Source organism: Streptopelia decaocto (genome assembly GCF_964273445.1).
Source record: "Streptopelia decaocto genome assembly, chromosome: 2".
Lineage (NCBI taxonomy): Eukaryota > Metazoa > Chordata > Aves > Columbiformes > Columbidae > Streptopelia > Streptopelia decaocto.
In genome coordinates this window covers 163,086,061-163,108,206 of record NC_138655.1, presented here as the reverse complement: position 1 = coordinate 163,108,206, position 22,146 = coordinate 163,086,061, and the positions used below count along the sequence as shown (strand labels likewise).

The following is a 22,146-nucleotide window of genomic DNA, read 5'->3' as shown; positions in this document are numbered from 1 at the left end:
GATATGTTTATTTGCCATTTATTTATTCTTCTCACAAGCCTTCTTTCCGGTTCCCAGCTGGATCCTGTGCCGAAGCGTCGCCCATGCCGGAGTTCCCCGATCCCCTGACGTACCCCGGGATGGCAGCGAGGTGACGGCCGCCGAGGATGACCCTGACTGAACGGCTGCGCGAGAGGATATCGCGGGGGTTCTACAACCACGGGCTGCTCTGCGCTTCCTACCCCATCCCCATCATCCTCTTCACTGGGCTCTGCATCCTGGCCTGCTGGTAAGTCACACCAAATACTTGGTGTCCCAGGGGGTTTTCAGAGCGATGCTGTGAACATGCTCAGGTTTCCCTGTCTTGTGGGCTGTCCGGAATCTCTTTCTTTATTTAATACATACTAGATCTTTGTCATCTTTTTGTGGGACAAAAGAAAAGACGGGGATGAAGTGTCTTTGTGTGGTTTAATAAGTAAATAGTAAAAACTAATTGAATAAATGAAGAAAAGGAAGAAGTAAAATAAAAATAATCCCCAAAACACATGGTGTGGACTCCAAAATAATGACTTAAAACTGGGGAGAAGGGAGGTTGATCTTTCCCTCCATACCTGCCTGTTCTGTTCTCCCTGAAGCTTGTGCTCTTCTTTACCAGCCCTTGCCTTGGCACGTGTGCGTGTGTGTTCTTAGGAATCCTCTACTGTCCTTATGGACTCTAATTTGGATATGACTTGCAGCTGAATGTATTTTTACTCTCAGAAATGTTACATGGGCCTCATTATTACCGCTGGAGTTGAGAGAGTTTTGGGCACAGACACACACGTGTGCAGATACAGATTCTATCTTCAAGTTTTTAATTCCAAGTATCTTGTCTCCTTTGGTCAGAGTAAACCCTACGAGATAATGTACTCCTCTGGTTTTAGAAAAGCTCCCCCTGTGTTGATACAGATGTAAATTTTTCCCTGAGCGTTGCTGAGGATAAGACAGACTTTGTTCACATCTACTGTTAATAGATTATTGATTATTTTCATGTGTCGGAAACCCGTTAGATCATTTCTCATGCCTGTGACTCTTCGAGATTGTGCGCAGCAGCCGCGGTGTTGCTTTCCTGATTATTTTTCACTGCTTCATATGAATTCTTGTAACCGTTAATGATACTAGTTTTATCTACAGATCTCTTGTTCTGTAGAAATATGGAGCCTCTATGAGGTCCAAGCAAGTGGATTTTATGTTGTGTTTGTTGATGTGGTTCCAAGTAGCAGCTCTGTCTCTTTATTTCGGCTTTGCTGGCTGCTGCTCTCACGTGTCAGGTCTACATTAGCCAAAGTGCTCCGCCGTGCGCCCACGATCACCGGCCGCAGCGATCACCGCGCCGCAGCGATCTTGCTAATTGCTTTCAGAGCTGCCAGTGCCATTAGGCTCCTATTGAAATTTCTCAGGTGCTGTAGCTGGGGTAAATGCAGGAATGCAAGACAACCGCTTCACTGTAAGATGTTTATCCATACAAATGTTGCACTTTGGGAGGGATCAAAATAAAAACTTACTCCCTTTCCTAAATTTAGGATTTCCCGGACATTAGGAAATGTGATCTAGGATTACCAGCAGCTGTCCTCGTTCTTCCTCATGCCCACTAGGTCAGAACTTGGGTCTGTCTTTTTAGTCGTATGCTTAGAGCAGCATGAATTAAGGGGTCTCACATGAAGCTTCAAAACAGGTTGTATTTGGCAGATTAGCTATGAGTAATTGTGTGCTTGTGAAGTATCTGTGTTACTCGGTGTTGCTATTTGAGGGTTTTGCAGTTTTTGGTTACCTTTAGGCTGTAGAATTTTGTCCAAGACCCTGTCGGGCATACAGTGAATAGCCTGTTTTCTTTAGTGAGTTTCAGTAACTCATTAGAAAAGGAAATAATGGCCCTAGGAGAGACAAGGGTTTAAAAATACTGTGACACCCTTTGAGAGCAAGAGTATCGTGGCAAAAAAATGAAGTGTGGTTGCAGTGCTTCCTCTTTAGAAACAATTTGTGGGGCCGTTTTAGTTCTTGTTCTGAGCTGCTCTGTATCAACTGGTGTTAATTCTGGCTTGAGAAGTGGAATTGCTAACTAGGTCAGAGGGCACGGCCCGTCTACACTTGAGCATTTCAGACTGAACTCTGATGGGATATCCACGCGCAGGATACTCGGGATGCTTACTGGCTGCTTAGTTTTGGGCTGAGCTCAGCAGATCTTCCTCTTAGTCTGAGCCTGAGGTCTGACATCTCCACTGGTGACCTGGCTGATGGCGCAGACTGCACCCTCAGCACGTGTGCAGATGATAGAAACCTCATATGCCATGAACTGGAAAACGGAAAACTGGATGAAGAGCCGTGAAGATGATGAAGGGACCGGAGCATCTCTCCTATGAGGAAAGGTGAGAGAGCTGGGACTGTTCAACCAGGAGAAGAGAAGGCTCTGGGACCTTATCACCATATAGAGATATATGATGAGAGACTGTAAAGAGAAGGGAGCAATGGACCTTTGCAGTTCATTCCTTTAAAACAAGAAATAAAACTTATTATGTCACTTACAATGAAGCTACATTACTAAGTATATTGTACTTCAGGTTCCTTGGCTTGTACTAGAATTGGGGTATTTTCTTGCCAGAGCTCCAATTCAGGGGCTGTTCTCTACAGTGAGCGTTTGAGAAATATCCTTCAGAAGTCCAAGAGACTTGTTTGCTCTGTGTGTAATAATCTGATATTTGTGGTGTGCGGCTGCACACAGTTGTTTGCTCTGTGGTATGTGCAGCTATAGTTGTTGAAAGCTAATCCCCTAACGAATGGGTAGGGACTACGATTGTGTAAACCTGGAGCAAGAGATTCTGTAGCTTTTTGGACCGTACGGCACTAAAATCCTTCTAAGCAAGTCTTTTCATCAGATAGAGTAAAATACGATAGTTTTTTGGGGGGATAGTGTGCCAAGGCCAAAGAAAGGACTACACGAAGTGTCACATCTGCCTTTTTTCCTGTAGTCATTGTGAGGACTCTGAGTCTTTGGCACTGATTTTACTGCTGGAATTGAACTTGTGCTCTTCAGAAGTGTTCTGTTTTCTTAGGACAGATCTCACTGATTCATCTCATCCACCGCACTGCGAAAATGAGAGAAATGTGCTGAAATTTGGAGATAGAAGCTGGTGATAAAAATCAAGGCCAACCTTCAAGGCAGTAGCTCATTTAGCAAATGTTTCTGTCCAACACATCGATAAGCAACTCGGTGCTGTTTGCGTAATAATGCAGATTAGTGCCTGAAACAAGCACGGAGCAGTTAAGTAGTAGGAACTACATGTTTTCTAGTACATCAAGGGGACCTACGAGAAAGCTGGAGAGGGACTTTTTACAAGTACATGCAGTGACAGGACTAGGGGTGATGGCTCTAAACTGCAAGAGAGAGATTTAGATGAGACATAAGGAAGAAATTCTTCCCCCTGAAGGTGGTGAGAGCCGGGTTGGCCAGAGTGGTGGTGGATGAACCATCCCTGGAGACATCCCAGGCCAGGCTGGACGGCGCTCTGAGCACACTGAGCTGGTGCAGATGTCCCTGTCATGGCAGGGAGGGCACTGGGGGGCTGGGAAGGTCCCTCCAACACAAACCATTCTGTGATATGATTCTAATGAGGAAAAAAGAGACACAAGTGATTTGGTGGTTTCATACTCACTTTTATCAGCAGGGGAGGAGCTAATAACATCCTCAGTGTCGCTGAGAATGTTAGTCTTTGTCCCTGAAGAAGCGAGTGGAAAAAGAAGGTAGTAGAGCAAAAAGGAAAAATTCTGTGCTCTTCAGCCTTAAATGTGGTTAATAAATACATCATATTGTACAAACAGGGGTGGATCCTATATCTTGAATTCGTGAAAGGGACAGAGGTGACACAGCCTGCTCTTGAATCAAGGAAAGCTTAAAAAACTCTGCTACAGAAGGAATTCATTCAGTTGGTTATCGTTTTGCTCCCCACACCTCAGTAAAACATGACCGTCTGTGCTCAGATAACTTTCTTGAAAGCTGAAATAAATCGTGTGCTCCACACCTCACGCAGCTTCAGCTCTGGTTGTCAAGCCGTGTGACAACAGTTCACGGGCGTGTGTTTCTGCCGTTCTAGGCAGGTTGGGGTCAGGGATCAGGTACCACAGCCCCCACAGGGTCTGTGTACAGTTGTTTCAATGTCTTCTGTCTTTACCCTTGGGAGTATTTTGTGTAGACGCTATTTTTAATGTCACCTCTAGACAAGACATAGCACATCTATTTTTTTTGTTAATAAATTAATATTCCAAGTCAAACCAAAAATGCCTATGACTCATTCTTACTCTAAAATTCTGAAAATCCAGGTTATATTAGTATTTCCTTCCCAGTGTGGGCTTTCTGCTGAACTAGCTATTGACAGCTGTAGGGCTCGTTAAAGTCTTGTTTTGCTGTGTATCCCTTTGCAGGTGACGTTCATTTTCATCATCCCCTTTAGGTGGGTCAGCATTCAGAAACATTCCTGTTCTTTACAGGGACAAACTTACCTGAGTGTGTAACTTTTTTTCCCCTAGTAGAGTGCAAGTGTCACTTAAGCTTATCTGGCACAAGAGCAGTCCCTCCTCCCAGCAGAGAAGAACAGAAAATCTGCCAATAAGAGTCAATTTGAAGCGGCTGTGTAGTTCTGAAGAGCACTTTTTTTGTTGAAGTATTTAAAATCAAACCATTTACCCCATGAATCAGGGTCTGACGGACCCTGAGCAACGTTGTCTGGTGAAGATGTCCCTGCTCATGGACTGGATGAGCTGGGAAGGTCCTTCCAACCCAAACTGTTCCATAATTCTATGTATGTCTTGAAAGAACACATCACTGTCTGACAGGCTTGTGGTGTCTTGTGTGATAACCAGAGGAGGTGCTGGTACTTACCAAGTGCCTTGGTACTTTAAAAATGTTCTTTAAGCTTCAATGATTGTTTGCTGCTCCCCTTGTCTACAGTCATGCTGAATAAAGCTATAGCTAAATGGAAAGTTAAATGTATTCATGAGGTGTTCATGTCCACATCTTATTATTTGCAGTCTCTCAGAGAAAGCAAAAGAACTACAAGTAGCGCTGTGCCAGAAACTGGTTTCTTGGACCAACAGTGTTGCTTCAGCATGTAAGGAACTGGTTCATTCTAAAGTGCTCACAGTTGTTGGTGACAAGAGGCTTTGTATTTGAATATGGCACAGCTTTTGGTCCGTGTGAAAGCAAGTCTGAATGTTAAATATTTTCTGACGCTTCGGGGTTACCACTTTAATCAAATTTCATATCATTAGTAACGGGTTTTCATGTTGTCCTATCTTTGTGATAGTTTGAGCGTCTACAAGAACCTTTCTCAAAACCAAAATGTGCTTTAGATCCGACTTTTCTTCTCTTGTTTCTCTCTCCTTTCCATTCTAGCGTTCACCTCTTTCCCTCATGGTCAAAAAGTCTCTTTACAAAGACAAATGTGAAGAGGATCAATCCTGAACACTAGAAATCGTGTCCCTGTGACTCACGTGGAGCAGTTGGTGAGAAGTGTCTGTGGAAATGGCCTGGGCCTGTCACATCTCGCTGGCCCCGCAGCGGTTGGCGTCTGTGGGAAGCCAGGATGCTCCTCACAGCTCTTGCTTTGTTTTCAAACTCTCTTTACTTAAAGGATGCTCTGACAGCCATGTCTGAAGTAGCTGTGAATTTCTCTGTGTCACCGGCTGGTTCTTTTTCACTCTGTTCTTTCTTTTTTCCCCCTCCTGTCAGTCTCAGGTATCACTGACAAGATCAGCTGGTATCGCATGTCCGTACTAGTCTAAATAAATTCCAGAACTAATGCTTTAGCATCTCACTGAAGTAACTTAAATATAATATAGAACACATACTTTGTGTGTGTTTCTATCAGATGTTCTCAAAACCTTTCATAAACATGGATTCTCAAATATCACTTATAAATCTATGTCCCTGCTTCCCTTATGGGGACACTTATTTATGTTGTAGTTGGCTCGAGGTGAGGGAGCCTTTGGAAAGACTCCCAAGATTAAATCTTGTTCCTGAGCTTTGCCGCAAAACAACACCACGAGCTGCGCTGCCGGGATCATGAGGACTATAGGAGCGAACCATAGGTGTGTTTTAGCCTTTTTAACCTTTTAAAAGTGGATTTCCTGGATTTCCTTTTGCTGAAGACAGTTGCTGAAAGTGTGGCTTATAATAAAGAATAATTCCAGCGTTTTTTTCTGCTGTTCCAAACAATCTGTGAGGAAGTCGCGTTCCTGATGGTGCATCAGTGTCTTCTGACGCCACAGCTCTTCCCTCAGTAAAATGTGAAGATAATATCACCCGCCACAGAAGCTCTTGCTCCCAATGAAGGTGATAACACCTGAGAGTAAAGCCGTGGCTGAAATGCGTTACGTCTCGCTGCCTTTGACAGCGATGGGTGTTAGAATCAGGACTCATTAGCTGATGGAAAAGTGAAGACAATGATGTCCCTCGTGGCAGCGTGGCTTTTGTTCTTCCCTCCATTGCATTTGCATGTGCTTTCCAGTTTTTTGGACAAGTTTGAAAATCCAAACGTGAAAATCAAAACCCAGCAAGGCAAAAATCTTGGTCATTCAAAAATAGTGGTTAAGGAGCTCTGAGTTGCTGTGTCCAGTATTTTGGGAGCTGGCTCGCCCGTCACCGTGGGAGCAGTTTGCTTCGTTGCCTCTACACAAAGCTACACTTTTATTTAATAACAGAAAAAACCCCAAATACTGGATTCTCATCTAACCTCCCTATTAGCTGCCGCCTCCTGCATCTTTATCCGAGGCCCCATGTGAATGTGTGGCGATGAAACAATTTTGTTCAGATGTCAATAGACTAGTGGCTGAGAACCAACGCAGTGGAGCAACACTCAACCATCTTCAGAGGCTGATTTTTTTAAAAACATAGAAAAGTTCTTTTTTCCAGTTTTGTGTGGTGTGTAAACTGACTTGTTAAGACCTCCCTGTGTGGCCTCAAGCACAGAGATTGCAGAGCGGAACCCAGAATTGCGTGATGCGACGCGCTCAATACTGACAGAACCTGGGTGGTTGTGACCAGGTTGATATTTTGCTGTGGTTGTTGGGGTTGTTCCCCTGGCCCACGTGTTCTCCTGTCCCTCCCCTGCAAGTTGCTGCTCCCATAGCTCTGCCAGCACTTCATGTTCAACCCCTAATACCTGAACAAGGGTGAGGTCTAATTAACATTGCTGTTAATGACCCGGATGAGGGAGCAGAGTTTTGGGAAGGTCAGCAAAGGTAAAAAGACCTTCTTACTGTCTGCAACTGCCTCAAAGAGGTTGTAGCCAGGGCGGGTTGGGTTCTGCTCCCCAGGAACAAGCGCCAGGAGCAGAGGAAACGGCCTCAAGTTGCCCAGGGGAGGTTGAGGTTGGATTTAGGAACAATTTCTTCCCCAAAGGGCTGTGGGGCATTGGAACAGGCTGCCCAGGGCAGTGCTGGAGTCACCATCCCTGGAGGGCTGGACAGACGGACATGAGGTTCTCAGGACATGGGGCAGGGACAGGGCTGGGGGAACAGTTGGACTTGATGATCTTGAAGGGCTTTTCCAACCTAAATGATTCCTCGATTTTATGAAGATTTTGTTCTGACTCCCTAGAGCTGACAGGTGATTGCACAGGGAAATCCACCTCCACATAAGCACGTACTATGAATGTGAAGTGTTTCCTTAGATTACTTAGGTGCAGCAACATCAAAACCAGTTAGTGAAAAAGTCATTCTTCCTCAATCACCCGTTCAGCTCATTCTGTTGGGTTTTTCTAATCTCATCTCCTCGATTTCATGGGTTTAATTTCTGTCTCAGCCAGACGTGGGATGATTGCTGTGTGTATTTTCCCCCAGGCTTTTATTTTCAGCAGCACATTTGTGACAAGCAGGTGCTACGTGTCATTGAAAAGGACTCAACCCGATGGCTGCGTGTGAGGGAACGGAGGCAGCGCCGTGTCTCCAGATTGTGCCTTTTGTTGGGCATTTTTGCCACCGATGTATGATTTTATTATTCCTTTTTATCTTCCCTCCCATTGCACAACGAGATGGTAATAATTAGATGTTGTCTTTTTGTCAGCCTAATAACATCACAAATCTGACAAGCTTTGCTTCTGATTTCTTTGTTCTTTTTCAGCCTTTTGCTGTTCAGTCCGAAGCCTCCTTGTCTTTAGCTGTTGCTTGTTCCCGCCGTGGCCCTTGATGATTTGGGCTGATCCCTAATGAAGTGGGCAGAGTATTGCATGAAAGGCCTGTATATTTATTCTGGCAATATTGCAAGAAAAGATCAGCTGTAGGCAGAAAAACATGTCAGAAATTTAAGGCCTGATAGATTGTGGTGCATCAGACAACAAGAGAAGAGAAATTACATAATGAAACTCAGGTCACCGGTTCATTCTGGTGCTGACAATTCCCACTTGTTGGTCGATATCCCTGTAAGAGCAGCCTTGCTTTTCCACCAGTTCACATCTTGTATGATTTTAATCACTTTTGAGAACCTCTGGAGCTAAAGCTAATATTTGAAACTCTCTGAAACCTCAATACCTCAACTTTCAAATAGTTTTGAGTTATTTGTTGTGGGGGAGCTGCTACAATGATCTAAGATTGTGGTAGCAAAGGAGCAAGAAGATAAGTGTTTCGTAGCTGGTTTGGTGTCTCATTACTACTATTAAAAGCCCTTTGAGGACCAGTGAAATTAATGACAAATATTGGGAATAGTTTAAATCTTAATGGGGAAAATGAGGTGATTAGGATAGGGTTTGGGTCAGGAAAGCAGCCATTCGAATACAATGAATGTCTTGTTTTTATGTGGATACAGAACAGTTGAGACCTGGCTGTACTTAATATTTTTAGCATGGCTCACTTTCACGCGATGGAGAGTAATTCAGGTGAGGTTCTGCAACAACATCCCTTCTTTTTCTCCCAGGATTTTTCGCTGCATTATCTCTTGCGCTGGGGAAACACATCACACAGTTCTATGAAACATCAAACCCTCTTGCATTTCAGCTGCGCCTTCCGTCCCGCAGAGCTCGAATTAAGCTGCAGCAGGATTATTTTTCATGACCTATCCTTTTTTTTTTGAGCTCTTCTGTCTAAAAGCCTGCTTAAAACCCAATTACAATCTTCTTGCTTACATCTCCCCCCCAGTTACCCGCTGCTGAAGCTGCCGCTGCCGGGCACGGGCCCCGTGGAGTACAGCACCCCGGTGAAGGATTATTCTCCGCCGTCTCCAGCCGCGGGTTTGCAGCAAGGGGATCTCGGCGAGCGTCCCGACTGGGTGAGTCCTGCACCGTGAGGCGGTGAAACACCCCTGCTGCTTTACCAGCGCTTTACTGCCATCAGTGGAAAACATGCCTGGTGTCGCTGCCGAGTTTCGGCTGTATTTGTCTTGGTCTATCAGAAAGACGGGCGCTAGGCATTGGGAAGAGCTAAAAGCTTTGAAATGCTGTTTAAAAGCTCATTTTCAAGGATAACTTGAAGGCAAGTAGTGCACTTTTTAAAGCATTATTAGGTTAATGGTCATAAATGGATAATAGAAGGATGATACTAAATGATTCTGTGATTCTAATAATGGGTTCTGGGATAACAGGCCTGAATTTCCTAATTCCACACAAAATCATGGTCCCTAGAGCAGTGGGACAAGTGACACACACCACTTCACATCCCTGTCCTGGGCTTCCTCAAAGGCAGAGAACAGGATTTAGTCACTTTTTTGCAGCTGTGGAGATGCTACCAGTAACTACTGGTGGGTTCGGTGTCCTCAGCCTCTCTCTGGAGGGACCTGAATTCTGGCCACCAACCCGCTTATTTTTGAAAGATCACCAACTAGCTATCAGAATGGGAATGTCTGGCCTGGAGGTGTTCCTTTAAAATACTTCACGTGGCAGGGTTCTTCTGACGATGGAGGTTTCACCTCCAAGACACAGGTGTTTTTCTGAAAGTCACAACCTAGAGTTTTTCATTTGAAGTTGAATTTAGAATTTAGGGGAGCTGGCTACTACCGTGTGGTCTGGGATGTGTGGGGATGCTTGAGGAATCTCATGAATTTGGTATAATTGTGGTTTTTAATTGGCTGGATGTGTCATGCAGGTCAGCTAGACTTACGTCCTTATGTTACAGGTAAGGAATTAACTTTGCATGAACAAACTGGAGCCCCGATGCTTTTCGAGAAGGCTGTTAGCCTGGCCCAGGAAATCAGGAAACAATTCTAAAGTCATCCCTTGTAACCTGTGGTGTTCTTTTTCATTCCAGGGTCTCTCTTAAGTAGAATTTACCTGTTGGATTAATGCTTTTGATACCTCCAGCTCTCTACTCTCTCCTGTGCTCTTTTTCACTCGGTGGTTGAAACCATTTGCCACCTTCTACACTCGCTGGTGCCATGGAGAGCTTGTCGCAGTGGCTCGTTCAGTCCTCCCTTCTGCTTTGTACCCAGTTCAGCTCATAGGGCAGCAAATCCTGGCTGCCACGGCGTGTCGTGCTGCATTCCCAGAGCCGGGGCAGCAGCCTGGGCACCGAGACCAGCAGGATTTGGATGTCACACAGGTCAGGGGACCCGCAGCGCTGTGAGAGGCAGAGACTCCCTGCTCCTGCCTTTAATTCCAATACTAAATCCAGCAGGAACTGGGAGCCTCTGCCTCCAAGACACACGCAACACACTGATGCCAAAATGGTCAGTGGCATTTTGCCTCTTTGAGAAACAAGCTCTTTTATCTTCTTGCTAGGTTAGTACTGTCATGTTTCACTTCTTAATTCAAGAAAGGAAAATACAGGCTGGCAAACCCTTTTCTGAGACGTTGCCAAGCTGTCGTGGGATTCCGCTAAGCGGCTTCCCACTCACCGCATGTTTCCGTTCTCCCTCTGGTTTCCCCGCAGTACGTCGGTGCTCCCGTGGCCTACATCCAGCAGATCTTTGTGAAAGCCACTGTCTCCCCGTGGCAGAAGAACTTCCTCGCTGTCGATGTGTTTCGTTCGCCGCTGTCCCGCGTCTTCCAGCTGGTGGAGGAGATTAGAAACCATGCCCTGAGAGACAGGTAATTACAGACAGGTAACTCATTAACGTTTCTGTAGAAGAGAGAATGGCCCACTTGTACACTTGCAACTTCAAAGTTACTGCCTCGACAGTCTGAGTTTTAGCTTTGAATTTGGAAGATTCTCAAAATACAAAGAAAATGGGAGATCACTGTTAACAAGTGACATCATATCCATCCTGTGCATGGAGCAGTTCAGCTTTTGCACTCACGAACTTGCCTGTCCTCTAATTACTGATAATTGTCAGGAACCCTCCAGGCAGAGGGGTCTGGAAGGGTCCTCCAAGGTTATGCCTGTTAGGGCAGATAGCAGCATCATGTAACTCTTTCATAAGCGTGCAAGCTGCATATTCATTAAAGCAAATTCATTTGACCCCACTGTGCCTATTGGGAAGCTCTTCTGGAATTTCACATGGTCGGGAACCTTCTCCTGACTTTCCACTTGGCGATAGCACCGGTTTATACGTGCTTGGTTTTGTCCTGACATGGTCTTTGAACAAAAACAGCTGCTTGCAGATATTTACAGGGAGAGCTCCTACCCCTGCCCCCAAATCCTTCTTTATTGAGCTAAACACCTGAAGCTCTTGGTTTACCTGGGTGAGACGGTTCCGTATTCAGTTTGTCATCCCAGTTGCTCCTCTTGGCACTGTTAGTTCATCATTCCTGAATGTGGGAGATCAAAACTGTACGCAGTATTCTCAGAGGCATCTCACTTGTGTGTTATTTTCCATGGAAATGCCTTCCCCGTGTCCCTCTCTGTCATTTCCAGCTGCCGAGCTCTCACCTTGCAGCAGAAACTCCTGTTAGTCCCCAAGTTCATGGTCTTGCACTTTGTACCATTAATAGAAGGGAGATTAAATTTATTCCAGCCCTCCCATCATCCATTTCAGATTTCTATTCCTTTTCTGTATTAACAGCATTTCTTTATTTTGTGTCATTGGCAGATGTCCTTATATCTTATTCCAAGGTTATATATAGAATATATATATATAAAATAATCCTGGTTCTCTGACTTGCCTGTGAGAAACTCCACTTGGTTTTCCTCAGTCCCAGTGATTCCCCTTTCAGCAGCCCCATGACCATTTTCCCATTAACCTCCTTCTTTACTGCGCCACAATTTTGGTGCTAATTTCTGTCTTTCTTCTGCATTTTCTGTGTGGTGCCGCATCAACAGCCTCTTTGAGGCCCAGCTGGATGAGACCTGCTGTGCTTTCCTATCCAAGAAGTCAGGCGTTTTAAAGAAAAGGCCGCTCAGATTTGTCATAAATCAAGAATACGTTTTAAACACATTACCTTGACTCTGGTTGGTTTTAAATAAGTTTTCCTTCAAGTTCTAAGTTTTTATTCATGGTCAAGGTCTTGGCTGCATTTACTTTCTGGGGGACAGAAGGGTTTCCCTCCTGTCTGTGTGGTCAGTGAGAATGATGATGCTGAAAACAGGTGAGATTAGAGTCTCTGATAATCTCGTAGCTTTTCAGCTAGTTGCTTTCTTCATTCTTTCTCCCCTAACTCCCACAGGTAGAAGGATTTACTGCCTGTTCATACTTCCTGGTCAGCATCCTTCCTTGCTTCAGCTTGGAGTCCCCGCTTTCCTCTTCTACCTGATGATTTGTCCTTTTTATTCCGAAAGCGCCATCCCTTGCAGCTGAGCTGTGTGCTCTCGCTGGGATCGTTTTTTAGGAATACTGTTAAATGAGGAGCCCTTTCCTACCAGCTCACAAAGCCTTGGCACTGACATTCTCCCCGTGTTTTCAGTTCGTCTCCTCCTTTATCATATGTGTAGCTTTAGATAATAATCAGTATCTAGTTGCCAACTGCAAGTTAGAAACAAGTTGCTCCCAGGACGTGTGTTGTCTTCTCGTTATCTCCCCTTGGTGTTGCCCTTGATGAGCAGTGATGCAGTAGGGAAGCAAAATCAAACTTATGTAGCCACCAGAAACAAAAAAGATGTAAGCGCTTAAACTAAACCTTGGGCTAAGGGCTCCCATTCTGGTGACGGACTCGGATATTTCAGGAAACATCTCACTTTGAGATAAATTCTGAAATTCCTTCAGAAGTCATTATGAAGTCCCTTGTTGTCGGTTGCTTTTGTCAGTGTCAAAGTCAAGTGCAGCTGATTTTCTTAATATGAAAAAAGTCATTCTACTGACGTACAGAAGGAGCTGAAGGTTGCTGGCAACCAGGTAGGAAACACTGGGTGATTACATTTTCAGCAGCTGTGAACTTGCTGAAACTTTGAGCCGTCGACATCTGTAAAATGTCAGAATTGAACCGAAATTTGTGTTTTGCTCCAGTTGGTGGTTTTTTGGTATCACTCTGCATGCACAACGTACCGGTGGGGACATCAGCTGCATGCGTTTGCTTCACGAATCAGAACGTTACAAACCGTTATCGCTGTTGTGTTCCGGAGTGAGCTGAAGCTGAAATACAGCACAAACTCATCTTACTCTTCCTGGAGCTATTAGTGGAGGCATCACCACATCAGCTCCTTCAAATTCTCTTTCAGAAAGCTTCTGTTCCTATAAACACAGTATTTTCAAGCGTATTTTCTAGTATTCTCTTTTGATAGGTGTGACTTTTCTGGGTATCCTGCTGTATAGTGGCAGGAGGTGGATTGTGGGGGGAGTGTTCACAAAGACATAACTCAGATTATCATGAGTTTGTTTCCACGTTTGCTCTTTGTAGACATTATTGAAAAAATCTCCTCTAAAGAAGGAATTTTACAAGAGAATCCATCTTCTGGATCCACCTTCTCTGTAATCTGGAGCCAGGGAAGACTCATCTCTTGTCTCTTAATTTAGCCTTTGTTAAATATTCCCTTCCTGTGCAAATCCCGGCAGTTGCCCGTCTCACGTTGAGGGAAATGTTCTCTTTTGGCTCGGCAGCTCTTCTTTGGCTCACCAAACAGCGTGCTGACAGCTTTTGTCACTAAACCCTCGCAGGCAGATCCTATTGTAAGCCCAGACTGAGTCTTGCTTGAATTACTGGTTGGTAGGGATGACGTAACTGTGTTAAAATGAAGTTTGGGAACGAACACAAGTTCTATTTCATACCAGTTGCACCTCTATTTATTTCTAAACCTGTAAGACATTTTCCATACAATACAGAGGAATTCTGAAAACATTTTGCACACTTGGAAATATCGAACCCTTTGTACATTTGGGGGACACTTTGTACACCTTAAATAATCCACCTTGGGGAGGCAAATCAAGATTTCTGTACAATGTCCCTGTGCATATGTGGAAGGAAGTGTTTAGAGGAGTTTTAAGGTCTTTGAGGAGGAATTCCAAGGAGACAGTTTCTCTGGAGGTACTGGAAATGTGGAACTGAAAATTCCGAGGCTCTTGATCCTTAGTTACTAAGAAGAAGAGCAGTAACGCGGTGATGTGGGTCCTTGGGAAACTCATCCCAGCAGCTTTGCCTCTTGTTTGCGAGAGTTGCAATGTCTGACCTCTGTTTGCGTTTCAGTTCTGGTGTCAAAAGCTTGGAGGAAGTTTGCCTTCAGGTCACGGACCTCCTGCCTGGCCTGAAGAAGCTGCGCAATCTGCTCCCCGAACACGGCTGTCTGTTACTGTCTCCAGGGAACTTCTGGCAGAATGACCGCGAGCGATTCAATGCCGACCCAGATATCATCAAAACCATCCACCAGCATGAGCCAAAGACCTTACAGACATCGGCCACTCTCAAAGGTAAGAGGCTGAAGCCACGAAGGCGCTGCGAGAGATCCCTACCTCTTGCATCGCTGTTTTGTGCTCGGTATCTCCAGCATCTAGATTGCCAATATTATCAAATTGGGTGGCATTTTGTTAATTCACAGCATCCGGAATGAAGCTACCAAATATATGTCATCTCTCATTTCATATCTGTATTTGAACTTGGCTCTGTATTCGTGCAAAGTTCAGTTCAGGAAAGAGATTGAAGTGCTGGAGCGGGTCCAGAGAAGAGCAACACGACTGGTGAAGGGACTTGAACATAAGACCTATGGGGAGAGGCTGAGGGAGCTGGGCTTGTTTAGTCTGGAGAAGAGGAGGCTTAGAGGTGACCTCATCACTCCCTATAACTGCCTGAAGGGAAGTTCTAGCCAGGTGGGGATTGGGCTCTTCTCCAAGGCATCAGCAACAGGACAAGGGGCCATGGGCTTCAACTCTGCCAGGGGAAATTGAGACTGGAGATGAGAAAGCAATTCTGTGCAGAGAGAGTGGTCAGGCATTGGAATGGCTGCCCAGGGAGGTGCTGGACTCACCGTCCTGGAGGTTTTTAAACTGAGATTGGACATGGCACTTAGTGCCATGATCTGGTCAATGGGCTGGAGTTGGACCAAGGGTTGGACTGGATGATCTCTGAGGTCTTTTCCAACCCAGTCGATTCTGTGATTCTGTGATTCCACTCAGCCTCCTTTCTATAGGTGTAAAAATAGCATGTTCATGCCTTTTCATTCCCCTCTTGCTATTCTCTGTCCTACTCAGACTGTCTCGTTGTCATGATAAATGAACGTTCATCCTGCTTCCTCTTGTGCATTCCCTGACATTTGTTGCATCTACCCTGAGTTGATACTGGATCTCATAAAAGTATTTTCCTCTCTTAATTAAAAAAATAAGTGACCGTATCTGAGATCATTTGATTTAGTGGTTCCATAAGGCCAGACAAAATGCTGTTCCCTTTTTTATAAAGGAACTTTGAAGGTGTCAGGAAACCTATGACATGTCTGAAACGGGGTTTTGTAACTCTAAAGTGAGTTTGTTTCCAAGGTTATTTCCTGAGCGTCCAGCGTGTGTGCACACTGTGGTTTGGAGCATACGGAACCTCTCCTGGAGCGCTCATTCGCAAACAGGATAGAGGCCCACGGTATCCTGGGAGTTCCTGAGAGCGGTGGTGTGTTCATCGTTACGCATCATTTTCTCAAGTCTGTGTTTAGTGCACAAGGCGAGACATTAAATAGGTCTTCCTTGAAACTCTTTTTAAATCACACCTTGACATGCTCAACAATGAGTGTCCAAGGATTTCTTTGGCTGCGTCCTGTCTCCGTTATGGAAGGACACGTTGGGTGCCAACTTGACATGCCTGGACGCTAAAGGGAATTTAAAGGGAATTTCCCATGTTTTAATTTGTGCCTGTTGCCTCTTGTCCTGTCCCTGGGCACCGCTGAGACCCTCCAGTGTCTTTACTCCCCGCATCAGGTACATCTGCCACCGATACGGTCTCACCAGAGCACTGAGAAAGTTCTAAGAGTGGTAGTTCTCATTCAGCATCCCTCGCAGTGAACACTGCTCCTGTCCCATCTGTTTGCTTGATTTTCTGCTTCCCCTGACGGTTTGTTCACACTGTGTTTTTGCAGATCTGTTGTTTGGGCTCCCTGGGAAGTACAGCGGGGTGAACCTCTATAATAGGAAGCGAGTGGTATCGTACACCGTCACGCTGGGTCTCCGGCAATATGATTCCAGGTAAGGAACTGTTTCTGTCTTCGAGATCTCTTAGTCATTTCTTGGCAAGTTTGCTGTTTTCTCTAGTCTCATTCTTGTTATGTTTTTCTTTAATCTCCATTTTCTCCATTTTCTTGTGCTGTACAGTATTTTAGCATCTTCTGAATGTGCTATAGGAAAACAGCTTGCTGTTTTGGGGAGAAAACTTGCTGTGTTTTTGGGAAACAAAATACTGTCAGTTCTCAATCTCTCTACAGAAAGTACATGTAATAGCCAGAGGTGCCCATGGCAGTTCCTCTGGTGCTGGCTTCACCTGCACGCAGCGCTGACCTTGTTGCAGCCAGGGCCCAGCAGGTCTGTTTTGACCCAGTTCCTGGTGCACAGAGCAGTTTAGTTTCCAATAAGCTCTAATTCAGCTGGTACCAACTGCAAAACCCACTGCAGCATGTTCTGTTCCCCAGGGCCAGGATTTCAGATGGTGAGTCCTTGCTTTAAATAGTTTTGCTGAGTCTTCACAGTTATCATTGAATCTTCCTAGAAATCAAGGTCTGTGGGATTGCACAGTAGAGATGTGACGAATGTAATTTGAGATAACAGATTTAGCAGTCAGGCCTGGAGAAAACTGTGCTTTGTGAGTCTGCATGAACTTATGGAGCTTCCTCCTACTTGATCTCTACCCGTTGAGCTCCTCCACGGAATCGTACGCTGATTTTTGAGTGTGTTGACCTCCTCCTGCTTGCTTGTCATCTCAGGTTCCTCAGCAGCCTCCGCTCTCGCCTCAAGCTGTTGCACCCCAGCCCCAACTGCACGCTGCGCGAGGAGAACATCGTTCACGTCCACTTCAAGGAGGAGATCGGCATTGCCGAGCTCATACCCCTCGTCACCACCTATATTATACTCTTCGCCTACATCTACTTCTCCACACGTAGGTTTGTGGGGGGGAGAGCAAGCTAATAAGCCACCTGTACACCCACCAGCTGAATATATTAGTATGAATATATATATAATATGTAAAGGATCAGTGGTGGGCTGCCCTTTCCCTGGCTACAATGAGAGGAAGGCTCCTGTCCATGTAGAGAACCAGTAGTATCTGATTACTGCTCATTTTCCCCTCTTAGCCAGTGTGTGCCATCATAATGACATTTTTTTTCCAATTTGGAGTGAATAATTTGTTATGGAACAGATCATATAGAATCACAGAATTGCTTTGGTTGGAAAAGCCCCTCAAGATCACAGAGTCCAACCGTTGCCCTACCCCTGGCACTGCCCCATGTCCTGAGAACCTCATGTCCGTCTGTCCAGCCCTCCAGGGATGGTGACTCCAGCACTGCCCTGGGCAGCCTGTTCCAATGCCCCACAGCCCTTTGGGGAAGAAATTGTTCCCCAGATCCAACCTCAACTTCCCCTGGTGCAACTTGAGGCCGTTTCCTCTTGCCCTGTACATGTTCTGAGCTGGTGATGTTAAACCTTACTAGCCACACTAAAATACTTTGATGTATACACGAGCAGTGCTGTACGGGAAGCAGTTTGAGCTGCAAGCCACGCGTTACCCTCCACCCTGCCCTTGTTACGGCACCTCTTGCCTATGGAGAGGATCCTGGAGCTGCATTTCAGCAGCTGAGACTGAACAACTGTTACTTCTGATTGTGCAGGATATTAAGCTACCGTCTGAAATAAGTCAGGATGAGGATCCTTCCTTGATTTTTTTCATCAGTGTGTCGTTTTCTTTTGCTTGGTAACGGAGGCTTTGCGTTGTGTTTTCCAGGGAAGATCGACATGGTGAAGTCCAAGTGGGGCCTGGCGCTGGCGGCGGTGGTGACGGTGCTCAGCTCCCTGCTCATGTCCGTGGGGCTGTGCACGCTCTTCGGTTTGACCCCCACTCTCAACGGAGGGTACGTTTCCAACGTACTTTTTTCAAGCTGAAAACCTCTGAGAAAGCTCTGATAGGCACCTCACCTACTTGAGTTCTTCACTCTGCTCATTTCCAATTAATTAAAGTTCAGAATCTTTCTTTTTGATTTTCAGATCCCTTTCCTAAGTAGCTCAGGAAATATCCATCATTTGTCCTCCCATCTCCTCCTTGCTGCTGCACACCACAGAAATAATGAAATTCTCAGCTGTAGGGAGACTCCTCAGGGCTGGTGATAGTTCACCAGGAGCCAGACCTGGATGAATTCCTCTCCTCTGAATAATTGACTTCAAGAAATGAAATATTGGGGATTTTTTCTGATTTTTCTGCTGTGGTGCCTTAATTATGGGTCAAGACCACCTTATTCTAGGTGGTCAAATAAAGTAGATATCCACTGGGAGTTTGTCATTGTAATGCAAGAAAAAAGGCAACATTTGGATGCAGATAGAAGGAGGGAATCCGAGGGAACGGTGTTAGGGTTGTCACACAGAAGGGCTAAACCGATTTAATTGTTCCTCCTGCACAATACAAAGAGTTAAGTCAGTCCTTATTTCTAAAAATAGTTTTCCAGCAAAATTTCTTGATTCCCCAATGCCCGCCAGAGCATTTTCTCTCATTACCTGCTGCCCAACTGGGAACAGACTGTTCTTGGTGCATTCTAAACCAGCGGCAGCATCCTGGGATTTGGCCAGCGTAGGATGCGGGGTCTGGTTAAACTTTGATCCTTTTTTGATCTGTTTTGTTGACAGCAGAGCCTTCCAGATGTGGGTCTGTTTGTTTTTCATGGTACCTGTCTTTATGATAAGCCTTTTTCCCTTGCTGGTTTTTGTAAGGTATTAAAATAAAGCTTGTTGCTTAGAGATCAGTGATATGATATGATACGATATACAAGTTGGACCTTAATCATTATCAGTCAAGTTTTATGACAAAGTAACATGATTATAGGTGAGGTAGGTATCAGGTTTTAAAAAAGAATGACCGGCGAAGTTGAAGGGGATGCCAGTTCATTTGGATTCCTGTATCTGGTGCACTGGGAGAGTCTCCAACTGAGTCCAGAGCACAAACCACCGACCCACAAGCTGGCACCTCAGTTAGAGGAGAGGAATCGCAGTCTGAAATGGTGAACGACTTCTCCTTGTTGCTGTAAAAAAAACCCTCAACCAACGAGCTCAAATGTGAACATTTGCGTTTTTGATAACAGAGGCTGGTGTGCTAAATTCTGAAAGCTTACAAGCATTTTGGAGAAACCAGAGGTTGTGTTTTCTTTCTGAGTTACCCGTAGGGTTTCTGTTGCCTCTCTGGGTGCTGGTTCACGTTGTGGTGCAGCATCCTCCGGCATCAAAGCGATAAGTGAAGTGTAGATGTTTCAGCCGCAGCATCTCCCCTCGCTCTTCCTCCTGGAAGCTCTTTCTCGGTGCTTGGCAGAATATACGCCGAGGATCTCTTGCCATCTGCCTCACCGCGTGGGGACAAATGAGCTCAGGTTTTGGAGTTTCAGGGTGTGAACAGCTCGCGTTTGTCCCACACAGTCGTGTTACTCTCCTAGAAAAGCGAATGTCTCGTTGCTTTTAAACTGCTGGTCACTTAACATGAAAACTGCTGACTCTTCAAGGACTACTTAGTTTTCTCCTGCAGTAGAAGCTGCTGTTTAAGTAGGACACAGTTGAGGAGAGAATTACAGGGTTTCTTTTCTGTAGTGGAACTGGCTCCTGAAGGGTTAGTGCAGCTTATCTGGGAATGGTGCAGGACGGCTGCGCTGAGGACAGGGCTTTGCAAGGACTCTGCAGGACGGTGTGCGCTGTGCCGGCCAACCGAGATCTCCCTTGTGGTCACTGCATCCTTGTTACTCAGCAATTCCATCCCGAAGGATTTTGAAGGACTTTTTTCACATCCGTCTCCTGTGACACAGGTTATGAACTGAAAATGCTTTAGGTAAAGACAGGACTCAGTTATACTTGCTAGATTTTGGATTCTTTGACAGGAAAAGGAAGTTGCCCATGAGGGGCTTACATCTATTTTGTATGTTTTACATTAAGGAAATTCACCACCTGCACGGGTTTTGGACAGGAGGTGAATGGACTGATGTGTTACACAGTTATCAAAGCTGAAATTTGGTTAGAATACCTGGAGAAGGGGGCGTGGAGTTTGCTTTTTGTTTTGTAATCTTGCTTTGAATTGAACTTGTGCTTGCCCTTTGTTCAAGGGATCAACTGGACCGACGCAGCTGAGCGAGCAGGGGATCCAGGGCCGTGTTTTGTGCAGATGTTGCAGCCCATGTCCGATGGCCGTAGGCAATCGAAAGCAGCATTTGGGAAAATAGTCCTTGGGGTTGCGGCAGAAAACAGGAGCTGTTCTTCCGCAAACCTGGTTTTTTGGCGGTTAGTGATGTACAGGCCTGTTCTCCTTTTGGCTCTGTACATACCAGCACAGCCCAAATCAATCACCCGCCACGGGAAAAGCTTTAGTGTCTTTGCTTCAGTTTAGCTGGAGGGAAATGAAGAGATTTACTATCTGCCCTGTTGTGGCACGAAACAGCTTTTTCTCCCTGATCTGCACTGTAAGTAGCTCAGAAGAGAAAAAATGATTTAGGGGTAAGAAAACAAGTTGACAGAAGTCCCGGTGGTGGCTTTGGATCGTGTTGCTGTTCTGCGTGTGTGTATTCTGAAGGGCAAATCCTTTTCGGTGTGTTTTCTCTATCCCTGGCAGGGTTTAGTTGATTTATGTACAAAGCGTATGTGCGTTGCTGCTTGTTCTCAGAGTTGTGGCTTCTGAGGTACCTGGTGTGCTGGGGAACAGAGACTAATTCACACTAATTTAGGCTGCTAAATTAGTCTGCATGGCCATTTTCCAGAAAACCATACGGCTTTGCAAAAATTAATACCTGTCCAAAGCAGATGAAATACCAAATCATTTCCCCATCACAAAGCGATGTTGTACACGAAGGGGTTGTGCAAGAGCACTGGATAGTGTTTCCCACATGTTTGCTGCTCAGCTTGCGTTCCTCCCTTGTTTTTCACCGAGGATCTCATTCTCTGCTCTGCTTCTGTTTCCTCCAGAGAGATATTTCCGTACTTGGTTGTGGTGATCGGCCTGGAGAACGTGTTGGTTCTCACCAAGTCCGTCGTCTCTACGCCTGTGGACCTGGAAGTGAAGCTCCGCATCGCCCAGGGTATGGAGCCTGCTCTGCACAAAGGGGAGAGAGAGAAAGCGGGGGTAACCCAGGGGCCGGGAGACGGGGAACCACCTTAATTCTGCTCTGTGTAGGAAACAAGGACTCTGTGTGTTGAATATGAATTCTGTTAGTCTTTTTGTCCTGTTTTTTTTTTAATTCCAAGAACTAATACAAGCCTGTGATTGTTGGCGCTGCTTTTTAAGCTTGTTTCCTGAAGCACTGGCTAAAAAAGCTTAAAAAGGGTTAGTAAGGGAGAGCTGGATCTCTGGGTATAGATATTTAACACCTTATTCTCTCGTGTCACAAATATCATAAGTGCAGTCCACAGGTCGTATGAAGTTCTGCTGAGTCTGGGACAAAATTATCTTCTCTATTACAGACATGCTCTGTACCCATGTAAGAATTTGAATATGTGCTCAAACTGGGGAGTTTACAAACTTAAAAAGGGCTTCTAGACATCCAGGAATAGAGATGCTGGAGTGATGGCCAGAAAAATCCACCTGGTTTTAAAAATAGGAGTGGTTTGTATCCTGGATCAAGAACAGGACTCAGAAAGTCCTTTACACTTCTGAATCCCAGTGTTGCCCTGCGCTGCACCCTCTGCTTAAATCTGGGCAGTTTTGT

General features: G+C 45.3%; 1 protein-coding gene across 4 annotated transcripts in view; it reads left to right on the top strand.

The window, feature by feature from the left end:
- Nucleotides 1-22,146, top strand: part of SCAP (SREBF chaperone) — a 57,537-nt gene that overhangs the window by 17,790 nt on the left and 17,601 nt on the right. For all 4 annotated transcript variants that reach the window (XM_082045047.1, XM_082045046.1, XM_082045049.1 and 1 more), the window contains 8 exons: nt 58-268; nt 9,142-9,271; nt 10,867-11,024; nt 14,490-14,710; nt 16,357-16,462; nt 17,194-17,366; nt 18,207-18,333; nt 21,407-21,519. In XM_082045047.1, the coding sequence (XP_081901173.1) occupies nt 147-268; nt 9,142-9,271; nt 10,867-11,024; nt 14,490-14,710; nt 16,357-16,462; nt 17,194-17,366; nt 18,207-18,333; nt 21,407-21,519 (1,150 nt within the window). In that variant the 5' untranslated portion in view covers nt 58-146. The remainder of the gene's footprint in view (nt 1-57; nt 269-9,141; nt 9,272-10,866; nt 11,025-14,489; nt 14,711-16,356; nt 16,463-17,193; nt 17,367-18,206; nt 18,334-21,406; nt 21,520-22,146) is intronic.